This window comes from Ursus arctos, unplaced genomic scaffold (assembly GCF_023065955.2).
Source record: "Ursus arctos isolate Adak ecotype North America unplaced genomic scaffold, UrsArc2.0 scaffold_25, whole genome shotgun sequence".
Classification (NCBI taxonomy): Eukaryota; Metazoa; Chordata; class Mammalia; order Carnivora; family Ursidae; genus Ursus; species Ursus arctos.
In genome coordinates, this window is record NW_026622930.1 from 36116071 (window position 1) to 36142833 (window position 26763).

Here is a 26763-nt window from a genome sequence, read left to right on the forward strand (position 1 = left end):
GTGAAAGCATCACGAGAAGAGTTTTAGAGGCTTGTAGTCCTTGACTGAGTTCTATTTTGTAGAGTATTAGACTTTTGGTGAGGTTCTCTTAGAAAAACAGATAATTTCAAACATTGGGAAATTTTTGTGGCATGTAAAATCTCACTCTTTAATCTATGTTTTATATGTTCCCTCATCCATGGCAACAGTATATGCCTTCTTGTTTCTCACCATTATTTTTCTCCCGTTAGCCATACCTGCACCTGTCTAATAAAATCCTCATAACTGATGAGAATGTTGATGCATTATATGTGCAATGTGGACTCTTCACATATCCTTGTGTGTGGAAGGATAAAAAAGCCCATGCAGACCGAAATCGCACAATACAACCTTAAATAAAACTCAGTGGAAAAATTTGTGATTATTCTGTGACCTTTACCAATGTTTGTCAAAACACCGAAAACTATCTTACTGTTAATTATAAATGCAGGGGAAGGCAAATAATAGTAAAACTCATATCTAACACACTGTGATTTAGAACTTAAGACACATTGCGAATTAAAGCATTTCATTTCTTTGTAAAAAACTATCATGAGTTACCTGAATTATACTTGCCTTCTCATAATAGAGCATGACATGAAGAGAGCATTTTTTTTTTCTCTTAGTAAATGCTCATACTCCTTCATAAGTCTGCATCAACCACAACTGTTATTTTTGTATTCTCACTATTATGAACCATCTCCTTTGGCTCTTCTAATGTGAAGTTTATTTTACTGGCATCACTTCCTCTGGGAAAACTTGATCCTCTTTCTCACAATCGCTTTCCTGACTTATGTTAAGAAGTTCACCCTCTCTAAGTTCCTCTGGCTGCATGTCCCGAGCCTCTCACCTGACCACAGTGTCAACATTGCCACAGTCTTGTGTTTCCTCTATACCTTTGTGTTCAATTTGAATATCCCTTCCAGCATTATCATTTTTCGTTTCTTTGCTGGACTTAATCTTTGATGGCTAATTCCTGCTTTCAATTATCCGTTTTTGTAAAATGTCACATAGTTTTATTGCTGAGAGCCAAGGAGGCAACACAATTACATGCTTTCAGTCTGTGCATGAACTGCGTAACAGATGCGCCGTGACCGGGACTGAGGGGCTTTGAGAGAAGTGATGTGATTGGTTACTGATTGTGATGTGTGATGTGTTATTTACTAGTGATTTGTAGGCTGAGGAGCTAACAGCAAAGTTTATACTTTCTGCAGTTATTTACAGTTAATATACTGTGATAACTGAAATTGGAACTGTGCTGTTGGGAAACTGGTGGCATTTACTAAATCATAGTAACTGAAACTCGTGCCTATAGGAACTATGTAAGTTGATTCTCTCTCTCTTTCTCTCCATATAGGTGTTCGAAATAACTTCTAAACCTCGCTTTTAGTAAGAAGTTTAACAACCATGATTAAAATGTTGTTTCAATAATTTAGTTTATTTTGTGGGAGCAACATTTAATTTTGTAACTAAATTTGAAAACTCAACCAAAAGAGACAACTATGTGATTTTTTGTAGCATTTGAAAAGCAACACAAAACTGAAACAGATTGTTTGTTTTTTCCCAGTTTTATGTATGGAGAATTGACTGACAAGAAGACCATTGAGAAAGTCCGACAGACTTTCGACAACTACGAGTCAAACTGCTTTGAAGTTCTTCTGTACAAGAAAAACAGTACGTATCTAAATCAACAATAAGATGTGTCAACTCCGATTAATGTTATGTTTTGGTTAGTGGTGGTTGAGCTATAGTGCAGAGAGAACATCGAACTTTGTTTCTTCTCTTGGCAAAGGCAGGGGGTGCTGATAAAATTAGATAGCAAAACGAATAAATGATTCTACCTATGAAAAGCAACCTTTTGAGGAATGGCAGGAAAATATGGTGCATTTTAAATGTGATTTTGTGTGTGGGTGTGTCAGGTGGCAAAATGTTTTGTAATTAATACTCATGGCAAAGATCCTATAGTTACATGACAGCAACTAAAAATGATAGGGAAATTCATTCATTTCTTCTTGTGGTTAAAGGAAAAGGTGATTCCCTTTCTACATGTGTACAGCTGACGTGTGGTATCGACTCGAGGTCTTTACCAATATGGCCTTTTGCTAGACTCTGACTCTTGTGTGGGAGGCTAACAGAAGAAGTCCCTACTTTCAGAATAGGCCATTAACACCTGGTAAATTTGTATTGATCATGGTGAACTGTTCTCTAGGATGGAATTTGTGAATAATCAATTGTCCATTATATAATCACATAAGACCTCATGATATGGACCCTCTTTCAGGGTTTGGAGGAAAAAAACCAGCCAAACAAAAACCAACTTATGTACTCCACAACCAAGTTTCCTTTCTACATTTTTTCTTTGAATAGTCTGGTCACTGACTTCTATTTCTTTTTCCCCAAGTTGACCTTTTTTTTTTTTTTTTTAATGAACAGCCACTTCACAAGATGGGTCAGTTTATTTAGTGTTAATGATAAATGACAGCAAAGCCAATTATCATTTTTTTTAAAGATTTATTTATTTATTTGAGAGAGAGAAAGAGAGGGAGAGAGCATGAGTGAGAGGGGCAGAGGGAGAGGAATGTCCAGCAGACTCTTTGAGGAGCACAGAGCCCAGCACGGGGCTTCTCTCATGATCCTGAGATCATGACCTGAGCCGAAATCAAGAGTCGGACACTCCAGCCGACTGTGTCACCCAGGCGCCCCAAAGCCAATTATTATCTTTAGTGGAAATTGATGGGTACTAAATTCTTCCCCATTTGGGAAGCATTTTAGCTTCGACAGGAAGCACTTGTTCCATGTTTGGAACTGGCTGGATTTTTTACAGCATAATTCATCCTCTCCATCTTACTTGAACATTTATTCACTATAAAATATTTAGAATTGAACTTAGGTTTCTCTTTTTATTAATAGACCATCAAAGAGATAATCACATCTACAGACATTGCTTTAAAAGTAGTCACTTGGTAATGGGCGTATTAGTCCTCAGTGAGTTTACCTATGAGATGTCATCATTTTATCTTTCATTTTAGAATCAAGGCCAAAGGGGTATTTGTCTTTGTTCATAGCCAAATGTCTATTGGCTTGTCACCTAGAAAACAATCCATTCTGAATGATCTGCTCTGGCCTCTACCAGAGAAAAGTCAGGCTTGAGGTGTCCTCTGGGTCTTTTTCACCAGATCCAGATACCTTCTGATAAATTCATATGTCAAAACCCTGTAGCCTTTTCATATAGGGTTGTTCTCCTTTGAATGACTTAGATATGTGCCCTGAGTTTAGCGAATAATTTAAGGATATTCCCTATTACTAAGGTCATTTCACTTTGACACTAAGAAGAATAAACAAATCTTTGCCTGATTTTATTTTATTTTATTTTATTTATTTTAAAGATTTTATTTATTTATTTGACAGAGAGAGAGAGACATCCAGCGAGAGAGGGAACACAAGCAGGGGAGCGGGAGAGGAAGAAGTGGGCTCCCAGCGGAGCAAGGAGCCCGATGTGGAACTCGATCCCAGGACCCTGGGATCACGCCCTGGGCTGAAGGCAGACGCTTAATGACTGAGCCACCCAGGCGCACCCTTTGCCTGATTTTAAAGCGTGAGAACCAAGTTCATAGTTTCTGAGTTTCTCAAAAACCTTTGTGGAGGGTGCCTGGTGGTTCAGCTGATTAAGCGTCTGCCTTCGGCTCAGGTCATGATCTAGGGTCCTGGGATCGAGCCCCACATTGGGCTCCCTGCTCACAGGGAGCCTGCTTCTCCCTCTCCTCCCTGCTTGTGCTCTCTCTTGCTGTCTTTCTCTCTCTCAAATAAATAAATAAAATCTTAAAAAAAAAAAACCTTTGTGGAGATTCTGTTTTCCTTATATCCTTTAAATAATGTTAACAAGAACCTGAATTTTATGTTTCCAAAAGTTTCCTTCCAAGGTAGTAGTTTGTTTTATTTTAATGTTTTGAAATTTTCTTATTTGCATTGGGTTTTTTCATTAAAATGAAGGATAGATATCGTTTATATATTTTAATGGAGTTCTACTACACTTAAAAAAGCTTTAAAAAATCTTGTAAATTGTTACCTGAAGGTTCTTGAACATCAACTAAAAAAAGTATGTTCTTGTAACTTTTAAAAATGTTAGATAGAAAAATTCACATGTCTGTAGATAAATGTTTTGGGAATGCCTGAATGCCAAGTCTTCCTAACACTTCCATTAAGTAATTAGGTTAAATAGCATTTTGCAAATGGGGATATTGAGGTATCTGATTTAACAGGGTCATCATTGACGTTTCAGTTTGTAGGCTCTGTTTTTAAGGTGCATTGCTCTGACTAGCAGGGAACTGTTTCTACTGTTGAGAAGGAAACAGTAGCTCTGGGGGAACGATATAAATGGGTCTTTCTGTCTGCACAAAGGCACACCTGTGATAGCCTGGGCCACCCAGATAATCACTGCCAAAGCACTGCCCTGAGTTTCCATCTACAATTGGCCTCTGCCTAATCCTCACAGACTCTCTGCTCCCTTGAACCCCAAACCAGAATATAGATATTTTACCAGCAAATCAGCAAATACTCTGTCTACTTGGGGAGTGTGACCCTATAACTCATCTTGAAAATATCTACCTTGATATCTGAAAGCAGTTCTAAAAACAGCCCTGACTCTATGCTCAAATTTGAAAAGTTGCTCTTTTCATAAAAGGTGCAAAATGTAACATTATCTCTTTCTGTGCAGATTTTTAACAGATCTTGGAAAACGACATATTTTTAATGCCCTTTTCTCTGTTTATGAGCCTGCTACCTCAAGCTCACTGTGTTGGAACAGTCATAGGCCATGTATCTTCTAGCGTGTGTGTCTGGTGATTTGTAGAACGGCGTACATCACTCACAGTTCCTGGGCATACTGTGTAGAATAAGGAGCAGAAAACAAAGGACAAGCCTCTCTGGGAGATGGTGTGATGGTTTTTGAGATCCCTGTCTCACCCAGTGATCATTTTGGAAAGGGCCATGTTTTCATAGGCCCCAGGGTTGCAAAGAATCTGGTTGTCAGAACTAAATATTCCATAAACACCTCCTCTTTCTAATTCTCGGACTCCTTGAGCCTGGTAGTTAAGTCATCTCTTCTTGTCTGGATGACAAATTCCCCATTGTGGTGACATTACTCTGTGATTTTTTTTTTAAAGATTTTATTTATTTATTAGACAGAGATAGAGACAGCCAGTGAGAGAGGGAACACAAGCAGGGGGAGTGGGAGAGGAAGAAGCAGGCTCATAGCGGAGGAGCCTGATGTGGGGCTCGATCCCACAACGCCAGGATCACGCCCTGAGCCGAAGGCAGACGCTTAACTGCTGTGCCACCCAGGTGACCCTTACTCTGTGATTTTTTTGGCCAAAGGTATGAAGGTTTTTCTGATTTGGTTTTTGTTACACCACTAACAGGCTATCAACTCTCACATAGAGACTATTAATAGCTGCATATTTCACTCCCCAAATCCCAAACCTAACAAAAGCCTTTATGTCTTTAAGATAGAAAATTTGGAGAGGCTTTACTGCACTGTGGCTTGGAAAGAATATAATGGAAAATGTGTCTTTTTGATTCTGATGGAACATTCCTTCAGTGTTTTATCGTTTAATGGATAATTACTCCTTTGAAGGCATTTCTTGTGTCTTCAAATATTTATTGTTTGAATTAATGCCAGTTCCTGGTTTGTCCAAATTCAAAGCCTTAAGTGCTCTGAAACTCTGTTTTCTGGAGTCTGCAGGAGCCATTGTTTAAGGAACATAGTGATAGCACAAAGGATCATAGGGGAAGGGAGGAAAAAGTGAATTCGAGGTCATCAGAGAGGGAGAAAAACCATGAGAGACTCTTGACTATGGGAAGTGAACTGGTTGCTGGAGGGGAGATGGGCAGGGGGATGGGGTAATTGGGTGATGGGTGTTAAGGAGGGCATGTGATGTGATGTGCACTGGGTGTTAAACGCAACTGATAAATTATTAAAAAATAAAGAATATTTGAACAACTGCAATAAACAAATAATAAAGAACATAGTGATAGAGTCAAGCCTCATTCTTTGAGTGAAGGAGATAGGAAGCAGAGGCTCATGAAGACACCTGAGAATCTCAAGGGCTGGGGACATGTCTTTTTTTTTTTTTTTTCTTTTTTCTTAAGATTGCCTTAAAAGCTTCAGGTAGGGCTCTGTTGTCAGCAGACATCAGGTGTTGCTGATGTCCTCTCTCTGATGTGGGGGTGCTGTCAAAGCCATAGGGCCGTCTATAACTCTGAGTGATGAGAGAGCCTTGAAGTAGGAATAGCATTTCATATGTTCCTCCGAGAGGAGTGCTCATCAGAGCGTCAGGGATTGCTGTCGAAGTCAATTGGAAACACTTCTCAAAGTGACAGGGGAAGAGAAGCATGTCGGAGTGGTCACACGTGGTGAAACCATGAAAAGGAAGTTGGTGAGAGCCGCACAGGTGTAGGGACATAGACCGAAAGGTCATGCTGGTGTTACTTAAGTTGCGACACTGCCCTGTGCTCCTGCGTGGTGAAATGTCACCCTCAGCTTTGCTTTCACATTTTGGTATTTTGGGTTGAAAAATGTTTATTAATATTTAAGCAATTAGTAATTGATAAAAAGTTAAAGTTTTGTTTTTTGTTTTTTAATTCTGAAAGCAATTAAAATGCTGTTGTTTCAGTGCTGGTTCCTGGCGTAGCAGTTGGCAGCTAAAGAAAGAGGGAAGGCAGGAGATCAAATCATTGCTGTGGCTATGTCACACTCTATTGTCCTTTCCATCTCTTACAGGAACCCCTGTTTGGTTTTATATGCAAATTGCACCAATAAGAAATGAACATGAAAAGGTGGTCTTGTTCCTATGTACTTTCAAGGATATTACGTTGTTCAAACAGCCAATAGAGGATGATTCAACAAAAGGTAATTTTCTTTTTCTTTTTCTTTTTTGAGAGAGAGAGAGAGTGGGGGGAGGGGCAGAGAGAGCGGGAGAGAGAGGGATGCCCAGCGTGGAGCCCTTGTACGGCTTGATCTCACGACCCTGACATCATGACCTGAGCTGAAATCAAGAGTTGGTTGCTTTAACTGACTGAGCCACCCGGGCGTCCCAACAAAAGGAAATTTTCAGAGGAATGGCCACACTTAAGAATTAGGCTGTCAATTAAATTTATTATTATTTAAAATATGCATAGGTTGAACTGGGAAACAAAATTTTACCACGTGGTACTTCTTTTGCTTTACATTCCTGCTAGTAATTATCCAGAATCAGTTTTATTCAGTCATACCGTTTGAATGGAAATAGCATGGCTATCCAAAGTAGAAATAATAGTTGGTTAACTCAAATTATAATAAGAGGAATTGAGATAAGGCATAAGGACCAAATATCATAGAACACTATTAATTTAGAATCAATATAATAGGAGTTTCAATAACTTCTACCAGGATGAGCTTTAGAAACACAAAATGAAAGAACCTGTGAGATGGTTTGGGTGAAGTCTTTTTACAGCACAGTTGGTAAGTTGGTTGAATTTTGTTGAATTGATTAGAGATTGATTAGTTGACTTTTTCACGTTGCTTTTCACTGTTTACTTGTTCAGCTGTTGTAGGTTCTCTTGGCTAGATGCCGTTAGATTCTGTGAAGAACAATTTTGTCATCAAGAGAGTGGCCGGCAAAATGCAAACTTCCTGATTGTAGTCTTACGGACTTTAATATTCAGGAGGGGAGTTAGAGAAAGCAGTAGTCAGTGGCGTGTGCTTTTATCCCCTTTTCGATGTAATTTACTCTCATTTTATTTCCTCCAATTACGTTTCAATTAAAAACCGTCTGCTAAATGAAGAATTTCAAATACTCTTGGAAGTTTTTATGACATATTATTTTTAATAATCTCTTAGGAGACTAAAAATGAAATCTTCTTTGCATTTGGCATTGCCATTTCTTACCTCTTTAAAAAAACTGGCATGAAAGTTCAATCTTTCCAACTGTGATCATAATTATAGAAAAATTTTATAGGTTTATTCCTTGCATATGGATTCACATATATTATATTATACTTGGTCAGTTTTTGGTTAGCATCAAATTGTAAGAGGAAAATTTTATAATGTGCAAACCATTTACAGTATAACATGGAACAATTTATTTGTGAATGTTTCTGAAAATGTGTGCATTAAATCATCTCCTGGAAGATCGAATATTCACTTTTGGACTCATTCTATCTTTTCCTCTACCTTTACTCATAGACCCAGTGTCTAGAAAGGGTTAGGATGAATTTAAATACTGTTTTTAAAAATAGAATAGTCTTCAAGTAGTATTTAGGTTTAATTCTTGTTTGTTTGTTTTAAAATTCAAGGTGCTCCATTCAATAGCAACAGAACTTGTGTTCTTAAGCTTACATGGACATTCACAAGATAGATCACATTCTGGCCATGAAACACGCCTTGACCAATTTAAAAGAACAGCAATCTTAAAAGGCATGTTCTTAGGCCACGATTGAATTAAACTAAAAATCAATAACGGAAAGATAGCTAAGAAATCTCCAAACACTTAGAAATTAACACATTTCTAAATAACCCATGGGCAAAGAAAAAGCCTTAAGATAAATTAGAAAAATATTTTGACTAACTGAAAATGAAATGACAAATTATCAAATTTATGGGATATAGCAAAAGTAGTGGTTAGAATAAAATGTATCTAACATTAAATGCATATATGAGAAAAGAGGAAAGATATAAAATTAAAAACCTGAGCTTCCACCTTAGGGAGACAAAGAAGAGAAATTTAAGTGAAAGCAACCTGAAGACAAGAAACAAGAAACCGTAGAGCAGAAATCAATGAACTAGAAAATAGGAAAACATAAGAGAATATCACGACAGCTCAAAGCTGGTTCTTGAAAAAGATCATCGAAGTTAGTAAACCTCTAGCCAGACTAACCAAGAACAAAAGGAGAAGATGCAGATTACCAATATCAGAAGTTAAAGAAGGGCCATCACAACTCATCCCAAGGACATTAAAGAGGAATACTTTAATGTCATAGCCATAACTTCATAGCCACTGACTCGATAATTTAGGGGAAATGGACCATTTTCTTTGAAAAACAAACTGCCAGAACTCACACTAGGAGAAATAGATAACCTAAATCATCCTATTATCTATTGAAAAATTAATTAATAATTAATCAACTTCTAAAATAAAGAAACACCATGTATGGATATTTTTGTTTTTCATTTTTTGGCAAATCTACAGTCTTTTCTAAAAAACAGAAGCAGAGAAAACTCTCCTAATTTGTTCTATGAGACCAACACTGCCCTCATACCAAAACCAGAAAAAGACATTGCTAGAGAAGTATATTATAGACCAATATTTCTCATGGATCTTCATATAAAAATACTCAACAAAAATTGAATCCACATGACAACCAAGTGGGACCTATTCCACATACGCAGAGCAGGTTCAACATGAAAAAATCAATCTCTGTAATCTACTGTTTCAACATGCTAAGAAAAGAAAGATCAAATCATCATTTAATTTGACACTGAACAAGCATTTGACAAAATCCAACACCCATTCCTGGTAAAAACTCTTAGCAAAGTGAGAATGGAGAGGGACTTCCTCAACTTGATAAGTAACATCTATGAAAAACCTACAGTTAACAGCTGATTATATCTTAAAGTACTATGTTTTTAAATTAAAGATTAATTGTTATATGATTTGTGACCTAACTATTCTTCAGATGAATTTCTCTTGCTTTCACATTGAATGACAATAATACTGAGTAAAAAGCTTTCATGTCACAGTCTTTTCCCTTAAATAATATTTATATTTATGTTTATATTTGATGAATATTATTTTCTCTCTAAGTGATTTCATGACCCTGCTGAAGTTACGGACAGTACAGTACATTCTCAGTTTTGATATGCTGAACATTGGTTGATGGTGTCAGTATATGTAGTCTATTTATGGAAACTGAAAGTTGACAGCATTTTATAGTGAGATTGGGGAAAAGGTGCTACTATTGAGAGTTGACTTTTATTTTTCAAGTTAATGCCCTTCCATTTATCTGCCTGCACCTCCACGTCTGTATCCTTACATCAGACTCTCAAGATCATCAGACAAAAATCTCTTAAATGCATAACTCATTCTTACCAAAAAAATGGCATTTGAATAAACTCCAAACAACTCAGACATTTAATTTTGAACTATGTGCTTGATAGGCATATAAATTAGAATTTACAGGGAAAATCAGACCCCATTGTGAAAAGCATTAGAGAAGCCTATCTCTTTCCAGTGCCAGAATTTGTAGAGGAAGAGCTTACAGACTTTTATTTTGAGACTCTTCCACACCTTTCAAATATATAACAGATTACTGAGAAAGTATTGCACAATGTAACTGTGAATGCTGTATATGAGCTTTCTATTATTCATATGAGCTGTAAAATTAATATGAAAAATTCAGTAGAAATAAAATATTTATGACATTAAGTAATCATTCTACTATCTCCATGAAGGTAGAAGTATAGGAAAGTGTGTTTGGAAATCTTGGCAGAAAAAATGTATCTCTCAAATTCTTAAGTTGAATAAAGGGGATCGTGGAACTTTTGAGAAAGAGCAGACAAGATTTCGTGACACCACCATAATATCAAGATGGTTTGGGTCTAGGGATTTGAACTGGGAGATGGTAGATTTACATTTAATTTAACCTTGGGCACCAGAGTTAATGACATGAGCCTTCTCATGACTGTTGTAGGAAAATTTTGTTCCCCTTGTTTATCTATTTTACTGATTTTTTCCCCTCAACCAAAAATGCTGATTAGGCGTACAGAATGGTGCAGGCACCATTCTAGGTCCTGGAGATAAACAGTTCTTTCCCATCCTAATGGGGTAGGGGGAGACAAACAAGTAAATATATATTGGAAGTTTTCTTCTGATTGCTCTTATCTTCTCAGTAATATAAAAAACATGGTTATCTCCTGAGAGTAAGGATGGTGAAGGAGATGAAGAAGTATTGAAGACGTGGTGAGAGAGAAGTAGGCATGAAATGGTAATCTAAGAGGGTGGAGAAGTGAGTGGGCAAAGGGAATTTGGTAGGTTTCCTGAGCCCTAAGGTCTACTTGGGGCTCATGATCATGAATTCCACTAGCATCTATGAGCATGATTATGTGTTTCGCTCCATCCAAGTTTAGTCAAAGGTGTATAGATGAAGAAGTAATGAAGAGTTGGATATAACCAGAGTTGGGATTTGGTAAGGTGAGTGAATTGGAAAGAATCAGGGCAAAGCATCAGGGAGTTGAGGCTGTTGCAAAGGAGATGGAGGGTGTTTGCAAATTTTGAAGACATACTTAGGTAATAGAGTTCTACCTAGGACATAGGAAATAGTATTTTAAGGTACAGAATAGACAAGTGAATCCGTACATTAGCAGGCCAGAATGGAACTTTTAATCCCAGAGCAAGGGTGTTTTTACCTTCCTCCTCCCCCTCCTCCCTTTCTTCTTCCTCTTCCTCCTCCTCCTCCTTCTTCTTCTAAGAGAAGACAATTTAATAAATTTGATAAAGGGCATCTACAGATATATCTACACGAATACCATACTTAATGGTTGAAACATTGAAAGGTTTCCCTTTGAGATTATTAACAAGTTAACAACGCCTCTGTAGCTATTCAGCACTTTACATTTGACCTTCTTAGTGTGAAAAGGGGCCAGTGATTAGAGCAAGGGCCCAAGTCCTTTGAGGATTTGCTGAGGTTGGAATTGACATCAATTTCCTACTTGATTTGGTATTTATACCGAGAAACTCAGATACATGGTTGAAAGACTTGAGTACACTGGCTAATTCTGAATTTTATTTCTAAATTGTATCTGGGTTAGTAACTATAATGTGATGGCAGCCAACCAATCTGAGTACACCTCTTCCTCATCATGAATCTTACGATACCAAAACATTCTGGATTGAATTTTTTCCCTTAAAAAGAATGACGCTTAGTGATGTCATTGCTACCTCTGACTTACACCATGATGGGTGGTAGTAAAAACCATTGAAAGGGAAGGAATCTAGTTTTGATGGAGTAGTCACTATATGTCGGGAACTTTATGTTCTTTATTGCTCTTTCCTATAATTCTGAAAATTAGTATCATCTCCATTTTACTGTTGAAGATCCTGACATGCAAAGTGTGACTGATTTCCAATCACATGTTCTCTCTATTGCACCATGCTGTCTCATCCTTTCCAGTGGAAACTTATCATTATGGTTTGACCACCTTAATACCCTGCTCTCCTTTTTTCCTACAGCAGTTAAGCACAGGTTGAGAACACTCTGATTCTGACAGAATTGAACTGTTTTGAACCAAGAAATTTACTGATAATAATTCAAGGGGGCAAACATTTTTGTTATCTTTTGGTCCTGGTACTGAGGTTTTGGAACTCTTGCTCGGATAATCAGTCAATGGTACCTGATTCATCATTTGTAATAATACAAAGGGGAAAAATTACAGCCAAGAAATCCATTCTGTTGATTATCCATATGTGTTCTAAAAGAGATGGCCAAAATCTCTGCCCATTTATCCTGTACGGTATTTTCAAACAGATTCCAAAACTGCCAAGAAACTCACAGTGTGAAATAACCCTGTGCCAAATAGTTACGGCATCTTCATGCCAATAATTGAGACAAAAAATTCTTATAGAACGAAGCTAACAGCAAAAATAGCAACCTTCCCCTGTGGGAAGCCAATGGTTTTCTTTAGAGAGGAAACAACGGATGAAATATGAGTAATTATGCCATGTAGTCTCTTCGGCCAAGAGTATAATTGTTTACCTAAGCTTTTTTCGTATAGATTAGAATCTTGTGTTGCAGTCTAATAGATTGATTTAACTGCCTCTGTGACTTCCTCTTATTTTTAAGATTAGGCAGTGCATGACAAAGAGGTTAATTGCAACCCAATAGAGCTAAACTAATGTTTTATTAAGAAGGAGTTGGCATCCTGAGCTTTTAGGAGAACAAATGTTCTCATAATTCCATGAACAACTCATAGAGCAAGTATTAGGCTCTTCATATTCAGCTGTCTGTTCACATTACCCCATATCGACCACATCTAAGTAACATCAGTGAACTGTGCTGAATAATCAGTTACACCAGTGAGGTCTCTGTAAAGGTGAGATCAGTAAATGTATCGCTGGGAAAAGTTAGAACTGCTGATGTGTCTTTTTTCTCTGACCTAGACAGTATGGCTGCTCAACTTTTTCAAAGTTTGACTGTATAGTGGGGGTTGGTGACAGATGAAATGAACTAATTTCATCAATTCCAGATGTGTCCAAGGGCACAAAGGGATAGGCATAAGAAAATTTACTCTGGTGTTGTTAGTGATAGTGAAAAATCTAGAAACTACTTAAATGTCCATGAATAGAACATATGCATGATCAGAAAAGAGCAAATGTCTAATACTTTGAGATGATAAAGGTGCAGGCAAGAATCAGTGCCATAGGGGTGGGTCTGGAGATGGAGGAGACAGAAGGGAAATTGAGGGCTATCTATCATGTTTCTTATGATTTCTGTTTATTTAATAACACTTGACAAGGTAATCTGCTGAGAGTGAGGAGAAAGGGGTGGTATAGGGGTCTTGAAAAAAGATACTAACTGTTTAGAACTGAGGACTGTAAGAAAGCCTGAACCCTAGCTATGATCCCAGGAAATGAGCAAATGCATGCCATTTGATGATTGGTATTCTTCCATGTGTCAATGAGTTTATTCATTCAATATCTTTTTTAATTTTTTTCAAAATATTTTCTGGATAAACCTTATTGTACTTGGAATAAAAATGGGCTTCTTTCTAAATCCAATACTCAGATGTACTAAGATGTGTAACATCACTTGTCTTAGAAAAAGGAAGCTTCAATAAGTATAACATTGCCTTGTAAGTTTCTAGAAATATTCAATGCAATAATAATATCCAGTAGAAGTGAGAAAGAGAAATGATCACAGGAAATACTTCAGTGTATCTATTGTCGACACTGTTACTGTCATCTGAAGACACTCTTTTTTTTTTTTTTTAAAGATTTTATTTATTTATTTGACAGAGATAGAGACAGCCAGCGAGAGAGGGAACACAAGCAGGGGGAGTGGGAGAGGAAGAAGCAGGCTCATAGCGGAGGAGCCTGATGTGGGGCTCGATCCCATAACGCCAGGATCACGCCCTGAGCCGAAGGCAGACGCTTAACCGCTGTGCCACCCAGGCGCCCCATGAAGACACTCTTATCACTTTTAACCAACAAAGCAAAACCAAACCCAACCAAATGGTGATAAAACAAAATGGGCTTATTTTAAATCTGATTTTTAAAGTTACAAATAAGTCTTATTTAATTAATTAATGACCTGTTTTGGGCCAGGCCCTGGTCAAGTGCTGGATGTGGAGAAGTGAGCAATGGTGAGAGTGACTGACATGTTAATCAACAACTGCATTAGTGTTGCTTGTGCCATGTGAGGTATATAGCTTATGGTGTGCAAGCACAGACGAGGGTACCTCTCTTATGAGTGGATCAGAGAAGCTTCCAGAAGGAGATAATGCTTTAACTGAGTCTGGAGGTGCCAGTAAGTGTTAGCCAGACAGGTGGGGATAAGGGAAGCATTTCAGGCAGGCAGAATAATTATAATGCATGAAAGCCTGGAAGCACTGAATATCATGGGGTGTATAGAGAATTCCTAGTAGATTTAATTTTAGTTTTGAATTTATTCTTTTTTTAAATTTGCTACTGATTTTAGTAGGGCTGGAATACAGAGTATATATGAAGAAGTAGAAGGAGATGAATGCAGAGCAGATCTTTGGGATCAGAAACTAAATGACCTGTATACCAATGATATGCAGTGTTATCCTGAAGGCCTTCAGGGATCTCTTAAAGAGTTTGAAATAGGGGAAGGGCATGGACCAGGTGTGTGTTTTAGAAAGCACTTTGGCAGCAATGTAGAGAGTTGCTTGGGGAGTATCTGGTCAGAGTGCAGATAGAGAGTATAGTCTTTAAGATGCTGCCACCTAACTCGGGTGGAAGATGATACACTGTCTGACATATAGGGATGGAGAGGGGAGATTCAACTTGAGTATTTATTTATAAGTTATAGTCTCTAAGGCTTAGAAGTGATTGGCTATGTGGATGCACAGATAATAGTGAAGGAGGATGGTAAATTTCAGGTTTCTGATTTGGGCAGTGGAAATATCATGGGCCCATTCACCAAGTCCAGGAATGTGTGAAAGATGCAGAGTTGGAGATGGAGGGGAGAAGATGATGAGATCAATTCTGGACATGTTGAGTGTCAGACGCCTGTAGCACATCTTAGTAAGAGGTGGCTAATGGCTGATTAGATACTAGATAGGTCTGGTGCTCAGAAGAAGAGTCTAGATTGGTGATACAGATTGCATATTGGTCTTTTACATTGATGTTAAATTCTTAGAGAGCTGGTGGCATATCTCGTGCTTCCTTTTTTTTTTTTTTTAAGCATATTACACAGAGTTAGCCTTAGGGATACATACAATTCCCAAAGCCTAACATTTTCTCTTTCTTCTAGTCACTAGTATAAACTCCATTAATGAAGAATTAAGGTCCTTCTACAAATTGATGCCAGTTTACCTATTTTCTAATCCACTTGTTGGATACCTAGAGGGAGCTGAGCTGGTAGGGAGATACGAAGCTTAACTGAAGTCAGAATTAGCCTGAAGAATGGTGGTAAAGTATGATGTCATCTGCATAGCATAGTTTGAAAGACATTTGACAGGTGTCTGCCCAGGATTTCTTCCTTCATCTTTTGTCGCATTGTCTGAAATTTCATCATTGCCATTACAATCATTCCTTGGGACTATCAGGAGTTTTCCTTGTTAAGAAAATAACCCAGGTAGGGGCAATATCGTAGAAATTATCAAATGGTCTTAATGGAATCTTCAATAAATTAGAGTCTTTGGGATATCTAGAGAAAGGATAATTGAGATAGAACCAGAGTATGGTCAGTTTTGCTCTACTTATTCACATCTCCTTGACATTTCCTTGAAATTAATTATTTTAATAACAGAAATTTGAGGCCTCGGAAGAAATTTCTTTCTCATTAAATTCACATCCCTTTCCCCCAGAAGTTGAAATTACTAGTCTTTCAGAAAACAGTATTAAGGATTCTAGATATTTAAGGAATGATCTTTAGATACCACTGTAGTTGTTAAGAGAGAAATAACATTTTGCTATGTAGCAAGAAAGATGGGAAACGTGATATGAACCATAATATGTGAGATTTGTCAAAATTGGGCTTCATTTTCTTATGTGTATATATCTGCCCACAATACACAGTAGAACTGTTTTTATTAGGCTATAATAAATACCCCCCCACCCCCAACTTTCAGTGGCTTAACACAACAGAAGCATATTTTTTGCTCACATTACAGTCTAAGGCAGGTGATTCTTGGCATATGGGAATCTTCCATGTACGGATTCAGTGCTTTACCTTTCCCTGGGGCCTTGTTGTCACTTGCATCCAGCTGGTAGAAAGAGGAAGCAAGTGTGGAGAAGTCTCCCTTGCTTCTTATGTTGTGGCATGTGCATGAGTAGGAGTGACACACAATCATTTCTGCTTTTATTCCATTGATGAGAACTAGGGACATGGACACAGCTAGATGCAAGGAATGCTGGGAAGTGTATTCCTGGCTGGGCAGCTTGTTCCAGTAAGAAATCTATATAATGCAAGGGGCAGCACAGAATTTTGTGGACAGCTGTACCTTGGCTACTGAGACTGTGTAATAGATATGAGCAAAACACAAAGGTCACATATAAAAATTACTCATTACTTTATAGCTACACTTGAAATGTGGTGATGTCTATGCAGAAATAAAATGCTTTAGACTGTTACTTTTTATTAATTCTGGCTGTTATGCTGTTTCTGAGATTCTTTGAATATTAGCAAGAATGTTGGGTTCCATATTCATTATATATGAAAAACTGAGACTTTCTCTCCTTACTTTTAAGGTTGGACAAAATTTGCCCGATTGACGCGGGCTTTGACAAATAGCCGAAGTGTTTTGCAGCAGCTCACGCCAATGAATAAAACAGAGGTGGTCCACAAACATTCAAGATTAGCTGAAGTAAGTGGGAGACTAACTTTCTTTCCCAATATGGTGGGTGTGGTACATTTTTCCCCCCAAATGATTCAATATAGATATTTCTGGTAATTATTTTACAAGTACTTGTCTTCTAATTATTTTTTCCCTTATGGAATTATAGAAATTTTAAATACTTCTTTTTATTTTCTTGTAGTTTTGAAACGGGAAACTAGTTCATGACATCCCAAGTGGTATTTGTAGAGGGTGAGGTTTTCTTTGAGTAAATGAGATAGGAAGTTCACTCATTTCATCCGTTTATGTATGCGGCACGCACTCATTGAGAGTTTTCTCTGTGCCTGCTACTCTACAAAAGATGTGAAGAATAAGCAATGGGCTCTACCATCAAGGAACTAAAGATGAAGCAGAAAAAACTGACAATAGGATGTGATAAATAGGATGATAGGGTGCAGTGGGAACACATGCAAGAGCATTTACCTGGACTTGGGGCTCGAGGGAGGCTTACCCAAGTGGGATGATACCTGGGCTGAGTGAGTCTTGAAGGAAAAATATGAGAGATGGGTTAAGAAGGGATGCAGGTCATTCCTACCAGGGAGAGCAGCTTGTGCAAAGGCTCAGAGATGAGAAAGTGTGATGACTTTGAGTATGAGTTCAGTGTGGGTGGAGTCAGGGGAAGGAAAGTTGAAAGTGGTGTAGAGTGCAACAGTGGTGGTTGGTGTCCCACGTGCTAGGGAAATGATATGATCACATTCGTGCCTCAGAGAAACCTCTCAAAAGGAGATTGGTCCCTATGGTTTTCTTTGCAATGCCATGTTTTTCTTGTATTAATTTAAAAACATAATTCTAAGAAGGGATCCATAGATTTCACCAGATTACCAAAAGGGATCCCGTGGTACAAAAATGATTAAAAACCTAGTGGCTCTGTGTTGAATGGGTAGGCAGGGAAACTAGTTAAGAGGACCTAAGTAGTAAATCAGCTAGATTGACCATGGCTTTAAGCAAGGAAACTGGAAATGGAAGTGGGCAGTTGGCAGACACTCCAAGATTAGAGTCAGCACATTTGTTGGTAGACAAGAATTGAATGTGAAAAAGAGGATGAGTCAAAGACAGCTGGATAGATAGTACTGTTGGCTAATAAAATGGCAAATATAAGAAGAGGAAGAGAAGGTTTGGGGACAATGGTAATGAGTTCAGTTTTGGACATTCTAAGTTTGAAGTGCCTGACAGGAAATCCGAGTGGATCCCTGAAAGGCAGAGGGATTTCTGGGTCTGGCTCTGGAGGGATACCTGGGTCTGAATTGCAGGCCTTGGTGCCATAGGACTACATGATGTTACCCAAAGAAAATATATTGAAACCAGAGAGGAAAGGAATTGAGGACAGAACTCCAGGGCAGCTAAAAGCTTTGTTGTTCACGTGTCTTCTGTAATCATCACTTGTCTTCCTGGTGTGAATGATGCCAAAAGCTAATTAAATTACAAAAGCTCGGCTGAGCACTTAGTGGGCCTCACAAAGTGTTCTGAGGTATCTTGCCAGAGAGGAGAAAGACGAAATTAAATATATATGTTCATCGGTTTGCTCTGCTGGAGAAAAGTGAGTTGAAGAGCTCCAGAGTAACTTTCTGAACTGGTTGCAGATACTAAATTTGCTTTGGAGAGGGTTAGGAAGTAAAGTTTGTTCCTTGAATTTGGAGGGCTCTGGAGTTTTTCTTGGACCATAGCTAACAGGGGGACTTAGAAGGCTTTTTGCTCTAAGTGGCACTGTCAGCTTGGGGAGGGAAAAATACTTGTATGTGCAAGCATGTTTTTAAAAGCCCAGGTAAGACATTAATATAATTAAATATTAACTAATAATAATAGTCACAGTATTTTAAAAGACAGTACACAATTAGGACAAGATTTAAAGCAGGCTATTAGATACAATTTCCTTTGTCAATAATGCTTGTTATAAAGTACTACTTGATTTTAAAGCTTTCTTTTCTGCTTTGAGTGGTCCCTTTTTTTCTACAGATCAAGCTGAAGTAGAGGGGCTTGTTTTTGAGACTGCTGACTCTCATAGTCATGATTCCTTCTGGGTCTTAACAATACTTTATTCAGAGTTTTTCCTTTCTTTGTCGTACAACTGGGCAAGAACAAGAGGAAAGGGACCATAAAGAGGAAAGTTTTTTTACCTTAGTGCCCTGAAACACTCATTGGTTTTTTTTTTCTTCTGCATCAAGTGGGAAGTTTCTTTCCCCTCAACAGCACACGATTTTTTACTTTTATTTTTGAGGAAATTTCACCCCTGTTTCTTCCCATCTGATTTTATTTTATTTTTGCATAGCCTTTAGATTACTGATAGTTTCTTTATTGGTCATCCCTAATTCACAAACCTGACTCGGATACAAAACTGTTTTCTGTCAGGTCATAGGCTCGACTTCAGAGAGCATGAAGAAATAATGAGATTCTCAGAAGATATTTTGTCTGCATGTGCTCTTAGTCTAAAGTTTGACCCTGGAGAAGCAACAAATTAGCAAAAGGATATCATTTAAAAATTTTACTCAGAGTCATATAATTTGCTCACTTCATTCAGGTTTGCACTTTTTCCAAGACATATGAATTTTATCACAGTGCCATCGGGACACCTACATTTGGAGCCAGTTCCCGGTTTCAAAGATCCGGGTCTCCTTGTAGGTAGTTTATCAATTGTCCACATGAACTGACTTCCTGCTGACTGGCTTCAGCTTTTCACTTTTACAGGGGTCGAGATAAATATCTGTACCAATGCCATGTCCATGGTCCTGATTCTATTAGTGTCAGTGATCTCAGATATTCAGAGAGAAAGAACGTGTTTGTATTGGTACAAAAATACATCAGAAAATGCGTTTTCATCCCCCTCCACTAAGGCTCATCACTTCTCAAAGTACAAGTGGAATAGCAAGGAAAGTGAAGGATTGTTACTCACTGCTTTATAAAAGCGCCCAGAGTCAGACTGAAGATTAAAGTCGTGCTCTGCATATGAGAGAGATCAAAGTGCTAGCATGAGTGTCCCTGTGTGGTTGATGCCATCCTCCTCCTCCTTCTCTCTGCCTGCTTCTCCTCCTCCTCTTGTAGCGTTTCTGGATCCTTCTACATATGCAAGTCACTGTCTGAAGAACTCGGTCCTGAATGTCTAAGGAAATAACAGACAAGAGTTTTGCCTTGGACTGTACATTATAATCACTCAGAACAGGTTTTGAAAATAAGATTGCACAAGATGAATTTAATTATTGTCGGGGGGGGCATTTCTAGATATGAGTATACCATCGTTTAAAAAATTTCTCCAGATGATTCTAATTTGTAGCCAGATTTAAGGAATACTAACCTCAGGAGTGATCCCATTCCATCTCTAGAGAAGACATCTTACGTTCTGCTAGGGTGCTGAACAGGGTCAACTTGTCTATGAGTGGTGTGTGGGGCCACAGTGTTTTTAGGGGTCCATGGGATGTCTGAATTTCTGCTAACAGTAGAAGGAAAAATTGAACTTTTAGGTAAAAAAGTTGGATTTATAATATTAATTTATTCTTCTTTGTAACAATGCAGTTTTCATTTTATTTTATTTTTTATGGAGAAAGGGGTCCAAGAAGGCAAAAATGCCTACGGCCCACAGAGGTCGTAAGTGCACCCTGGCACTGAGTTTATTTTCTAAGTCTGATTTCTTTGTGCTTCAACTATAGGCTGTATAAATATAGATGGTAAAATATTAACATTGACTATGAAGAAAATTTTCATGTTTAATGCAGTGAAATTGGAATGGGTAGACCAGTGGCTATAAATTGAAAGAGAAGCCATGATTATGTATGATTCTGTCTATGTAAAGGCTATCCCAACATGAAGCTTACATTCCGGGTAGGAAAATTTGTTGCTAAGCAATTTAAGACTTTATAGGGAAAATATGACTGGGGCACTGATAATAAGGATAAATACATAAAAATCTTTCTAAATAGTTCTTATAGCCCCCAAACTAACAACAATAGTTACAAGATACAACTAATGAGATTACTAGTGATATTTTTCACATTTCAAATATTAATAATGGCTATTATGTACTTAGTTTTCAGTTATGTAAGTTCTATGCACAAGAGAAACTTTTCAGGATAATTCTCGAGTTTCAAGAAGGGCTAGTCTGTTTTGCTTTGTGGCATATGGGTTATGTGATAATAGGTATTTTTGTTTATATCTATTCTTATATTCAAATATTTAATGCATTTATAACTTTATGATAACTTTTTGACTGCTACCTTCTGGATCCCATTAGTCCTAGAGACACTGAACACTTGGATATGTAAGATGACAAAGCTGCTGGAAATACTGTTTATTAAAGTCCCATTTACAGACTCCTTAACACATAGGTTTACTCAACCTTACTTCATTGATGGTGGAGCAGAGCTCTCTGCTCTATTCCTTCAACTCCTTTTCACAACTTCCAAGGTCCAGGTTCCAGAAAGCAATGCTAAGTCTGTGTGTTTTACTTGTGCCCGGCACTGCCCAGGCCTCTCCTCTTGCGCTGTCATCTGCTTTTCCCCTTTGTCTCTTTAATTAGACCTGCTTAGAGTAAATCAAGTTTCATATAACCTTGAAATTTTTCTGTCCAAAAAGTATGGAGAAGCAAACCTGAGTATTTAGCATTTTTTTTCCAAGCGAATATGCATCTGGACAGGGAACACAAGTCTTTAAGTCCTGATTGAAGGGAGAATAGGAGAAAGCAGGCTATAACATTTACAACCCTGATATCACTATGCCACTCATTAGGGCCCTTGCTGAGTCCCACTCAACAGCAAGATCACTAACAGTGTGGTCCTGGGGTTCAGCGAGGCCATCAGAATCAAAGTTATGCTCCCTGAGGTGCTAAATATGTGTGAAGAATGGATAACGGTGAGTCAGCCAAATAACTGTTGGACAATCAGTTAGAGATGTATGATTTTAGGCAGGCTTGCAAGTGAGTGTACAGAAAGCCATCCCAGGAGTGGATGTCCAGCAGTGCTGTGGATCAGCGTTGGTGTTGGAGGAGGTCATTGAGAGGATGTGACTGCTGGCTGATCCCAGAACTGGACCCAGGCAATCAGAGGCTCCTCATTCCGGTCCTTGGAATGTACACTCTGCCAGCCATTCCTAAAGTGGGAGCCATTTTCAAGGACATAGCCTTGAAAGTGTAGGATGTTGTTAAGACCATTTGGACTGTATATGTGACTGGATCCAGTTAGGGTGTCTACTAAGCTTTTAAGATTCTGATAGGTGGGTGTGGAGATCTACTCGTCTTACAGTTTCCTATGACAAGCCTTGTAAGTATGTTCCCTTGCTAATCATTAAACCTGCCACCTAACAGTCTGGAGTGGTCTGCCTTTTTCTTTGTTCTCTCCTTGCCCTTGGTGTTTGGGGGCCAGTTTGTGAACCAACAGTTGGCCACTGGAGAGAAAGCCAGATAGAACAGACAAATTAGCTTCCTTTGAACAAACTTTGGTACAACTCAGAAGAGGGAGACAAAACTATAGGGTATGACTGGTCTTGAAACCAGGAGTCATGGAAAATACGCTGTGGTTTGACTTCCAGTAAGTTTGAATTCATTACTAACTGTGCAGAGATGTCCAAGTCATTTATATACACATTGTCTCTCTTTTAGGTTCTTCAGCTGGGATCAGATATCCTTCCTCAGTATAAGCAAGAAGCGCCAAAGACGCCACCACACATTATTTTACACTATTGTGCTTTTAAAACTACTTGGGATTGGGTGATTTTAATTCTTACCTTCTACACCGCCATTATGGTTCCTTACAATGTTTCCTTCAAAACGAAGCAGAACAACATAGCCTGGCTGGTGTTGGACAGTGTGGTGGACGTTATTTTTCTGGTTGACATTGTTTTAAATTTTCACACGACCTTTGTGGGACCTGGTGGAGAGGTCATTTCTGACCCCAAGCTGATAAGGATGAACTATCTGAAAACTTGGTTTGTGATCGATCTGTTGTCTTGTTTACCTTATGACATCATCAATGCCTTTGAAAATGTGGATGAGGTAAGTTTCCTTTTTTTCCTGAGTACTGTGGATCATATGTTTTGAGAAAATTAAGATAAAAGGAGTGTATAGATAATCCAAACTTCTTTTTAGCCACCACTTTCAGCCTTCACCCTCCTTGCCGTAAATTATAATATTCAATGACTTTAATTTTCATCTGCTGCTTTTTCTTGATTTCTGATTGACAATACCAATTACTAGGACAGTGGTTGTGGTTTGAAGTTGTGGTTTGAAGAAGTGGAGGTTGTGGTTGGAGGAGGTGGAACAAAAGCAAAGCAGCAGCATTTGAGGGTCAAATACAGTTATGAATTAGGTAATTGATTAAAAGAGATGAAATAGATGTATTTTCTTTGGAAAACGGTAGCATTCTACGCACCCATAGATCTTTTGACTCCTCCTCTCCAGTTATATATGGTAGCAGTGCTTGAGGTAACATTAAAAAAAAACTTTTATGGAAAATCCTCAAATTTTTGCCTTGGGTTTCTTCTTTATAGGCTTTGTTTTAAATGTTGTCTAAGTACATTTGTGGTTAGAGACGATATTGGATGACTTCTGATGTCTGGTCTAGTTCAAGGTTCTGTTCATTCAGTATTACCTGCACAACTAGAAATACTCAAAATGTGGGGGCACCTGGGTGGCTCAGTTGGTTGGGCGGATGACTCTTGGTTCCAGCTCAGGTTGTGATCTCAGGGTCCTGGGATTGAGCCCTGCATCAGGCTCTGCACTCAGCGGGGAGTCTGCTTGAGGATTCTTTATCTCCCTCTGCTCCTCCCCCTGCTCGCACGCACTTTCTCTCTCTAAAATAAATCAATCTTAAAAGAATACTAAAAATGTGTAATATCTTTAAAAAAAAAGATTTTATTCATTTATTTGTCAGAGAGAGAGAACGTGAGCACGCACAAGCAGGGGGAGAAGCAGGGTCCTTGCTGAGCAAGGAGCCTGATGTGGGACTCGATCCCAGGACCTTGGAATCATGATCTGAGCTGAAGGCAGATGCTTAACTGACTGAGCCACCCAGGCATCCCTAAAAATGTGTAATATCTTAAAAGACCACTTCATCCAGAGCTTCCTAGCTTTTAACTTAATAGTGGATGATTTCCAACTTGCTACAGCAAGCTAATAGGATGCAACCAATAATCTCAACTAATGTAAAAATGAGTCAATATAGAATGCATCTATTATTAAAATGTGTTCATAATGATAATATTACAAACTTAATTTCCTTGAAGATTCTACTCTGTCCTTGTAAACTGCTCAGATGGAAAATTCTCTACTATATTGTTGTTGTTACTCTATGTATGTTGGGAGGTATCTAGAAAACTATTCAGTGACTTTTTCCCATAAAATTTCTACACTCAATTAACTTTAATAATATTAAAAAAAACTATTTCCCTGAAAGTTAAGTGTAGATATTGTGTTTTGATGCTGTACACATTACTTTAAAAATTACAGAAAAAAGAGGAATTACAGTAAATTGTTTCCTAATTTTAGATTCCATTTACACAAGCTTTTAAAAATACATTTATTTCTTTCCTATTTACCCTCTGGAAGGGGTTGAAAGGAATTCATTTTGAAAATGTGAAATATGATAAAGAGATGATAAGCAGTAATTATATTTCATTTACTATATGAATTAATATATTAAGATCAATATATTAAGAAATCAGTTATTTAGAACATGGGCATAGAGATTTTAATAAAAATAATCAAAAGATTGTCTCAGCTCATAGAAAATACATTAAATATGTTACAAAATAATAAATGCATTTAACATAATATATAAATATATCAAGAGATCCTCAGCCTCATGCATATTAAATAAAATGCAAAGTAAAACTACAAACGACACCGACATACCATTTTCACTTATCACACTGTTGTAATAAAAACTTTGGCACACTAGGTTGGTGAGTATGGTAGCTGGGAAGGTGCACTGCTTAGATCATCCTTCAGGAAACCTGCTGTCTGGAGCACAATTCATAGCTTCCCGGAACCTGCTCTTGGTTTGGGAAAGCCAGTTGTTAGCAACTTTTTCAAACTCAGCATTCATTCAGTGAGTCATCACACTGTCACACTAGTAGCTTGAAACTGGCCACAGTGGGAGTATTTACATTCAGAAAGCCTAAAATGCTATAAATAGAGGCCTTTTTTTTTTTTTTTTGACGGACATCTGCTGCATTTTCTGATCTGCGGTTCACACACTGACGCCCTATTTTCTCAAGGCTACTTTTAATCAATAATCAAGAATGGTGGCAATATTATAATTTAGTCTAGTCTTACTCAATGCAGAACTCCTCTATTGAGCAACTTTTTGCTCTGGGGCTCCCCATTTACCTGTACTGTGATCTGAGGCTATTCTACCCAATACCTCTTCACACGTGTCAGGCCTGCATTTTGGTCTGAAGGCTCCTCCTTCCCCCTTTTATCTTTCCCAGACCTTTATCTCTTGCACCTCTAACCCTGACTTGGCAGCACTCTGTAGGGAACCTGAACGGATAAAGTGATGCTACGGGCACTCTCATACATCGCTCCAGGGAGTATAAGTTGGTAAAACTTCTATGAAGAATGATGGACAATATCTCATTTTGAAAAAAAAAAAAAAAAGAAAAGAAAAGACCCTAGAGGCAACCACTTTCAAATTGTTTAGGAGATTCTTTTATTATTTGCTTCCATGTCAGCAAACAAGATTATGTACCTACCTCTTGTTTTTCAGTTTTAGGTCTTGTCTTTGACTTCTCAATATGGCATTTGAGGTTGTAGCTCTTACTACGTCCACCCACTCTTCCCATCACCTCATTCTCACAATACAGGTGTATCATCCTCTTGGGTCAATAAATATTAGGTGTTTACGTCATTATGACTACAAATACACTATTTATGGTTTAACCTTAAACATGCTGTGATTGTTTTTCTGCACTCTCCACTTTCCTGAGAGTTGATAAATAGTTGTATTTATTGTTTGCTTCGTTTTTTGTACTTACCACTAATTCAGACACTAAGCTCTCTGCCAATTGTCTACATCTTCTCTCATTACATTGATATGAGCAATATTCGATCAACATCATTTTCTTAAACAAATCTCTCTTTACTCCCCCCTCCCACATGGTTGACTTTGGCTAAATATTCTAGGCTAGAGATAATTAGGATTTCTGACCCTTTACATGTGACCTGTGCTCTTTTTGGAAGTTTGGTATATCCTCTGTCCCGGAGTTCTGAAACTTTCTGATGACATGCCTTAGTGTGGGTCCGTTTTCATCAATTTGGCTGGGCATTGATGGTGGCCCTTTTCAATCTGGAAAAGTGCGTCTTATGTCAATTTCTTTTCCTATGATGATTATCTCCATCCTTCTCCACTTTTTTCTTGCTGGAGCTCCTTTTATTTGGATATTGTACCTTTTGGACTAATATTCTAATTTTCTTTTTCTCTTCTCTCCTATTTTCCAGCGCTTTCTATTTTTGCTATCCCATCTGGGAGATTTCCTCAACATTATTTTCTCACTTTCTCTGTCCCTAATGATTGTTTTTGTTTAAGGTCTATTTGGCTTGATACTAGTAGAGCTAAATTAGCTTTCATATAGTATTTGGTATATATATTTCTATATTTAAAATTTTTTATTATAGATTATTATACTCTAGCTGTATCTTCTATAGATAGTGTATA

General features: G+C 37.9%; 1 protein-coding gene across 1 annotated transcript in view; it reads left to right on the top strand.

Annotated features, from left to right (window-relative positions):
* The window catches only part of KCNH5 (potassium voltage-gated channel subfamily H member 5), a 277122-nt gene that overhangs the window by 38048 nt on the left and 212311 nt on the right, over positions 1-26763 (top strand). The window contains exons 3-6 of the mRNA XM_026486888.2: positions 1586-1692; positions 6797-6925; positions 16983-17098; positions 22710-23102. Coding sequence (XP_026342673.1) covers positions 1586-1692; positions 6797-6925; positions 16983-17098; positions 22710-23102 — 745 coding nt within the window. The remainder of the gene's footprint in view (positions 1-1585; positions 1693-6796; positions 6926-16982; positions 17099-22709; positions 23103-26763) is intronic.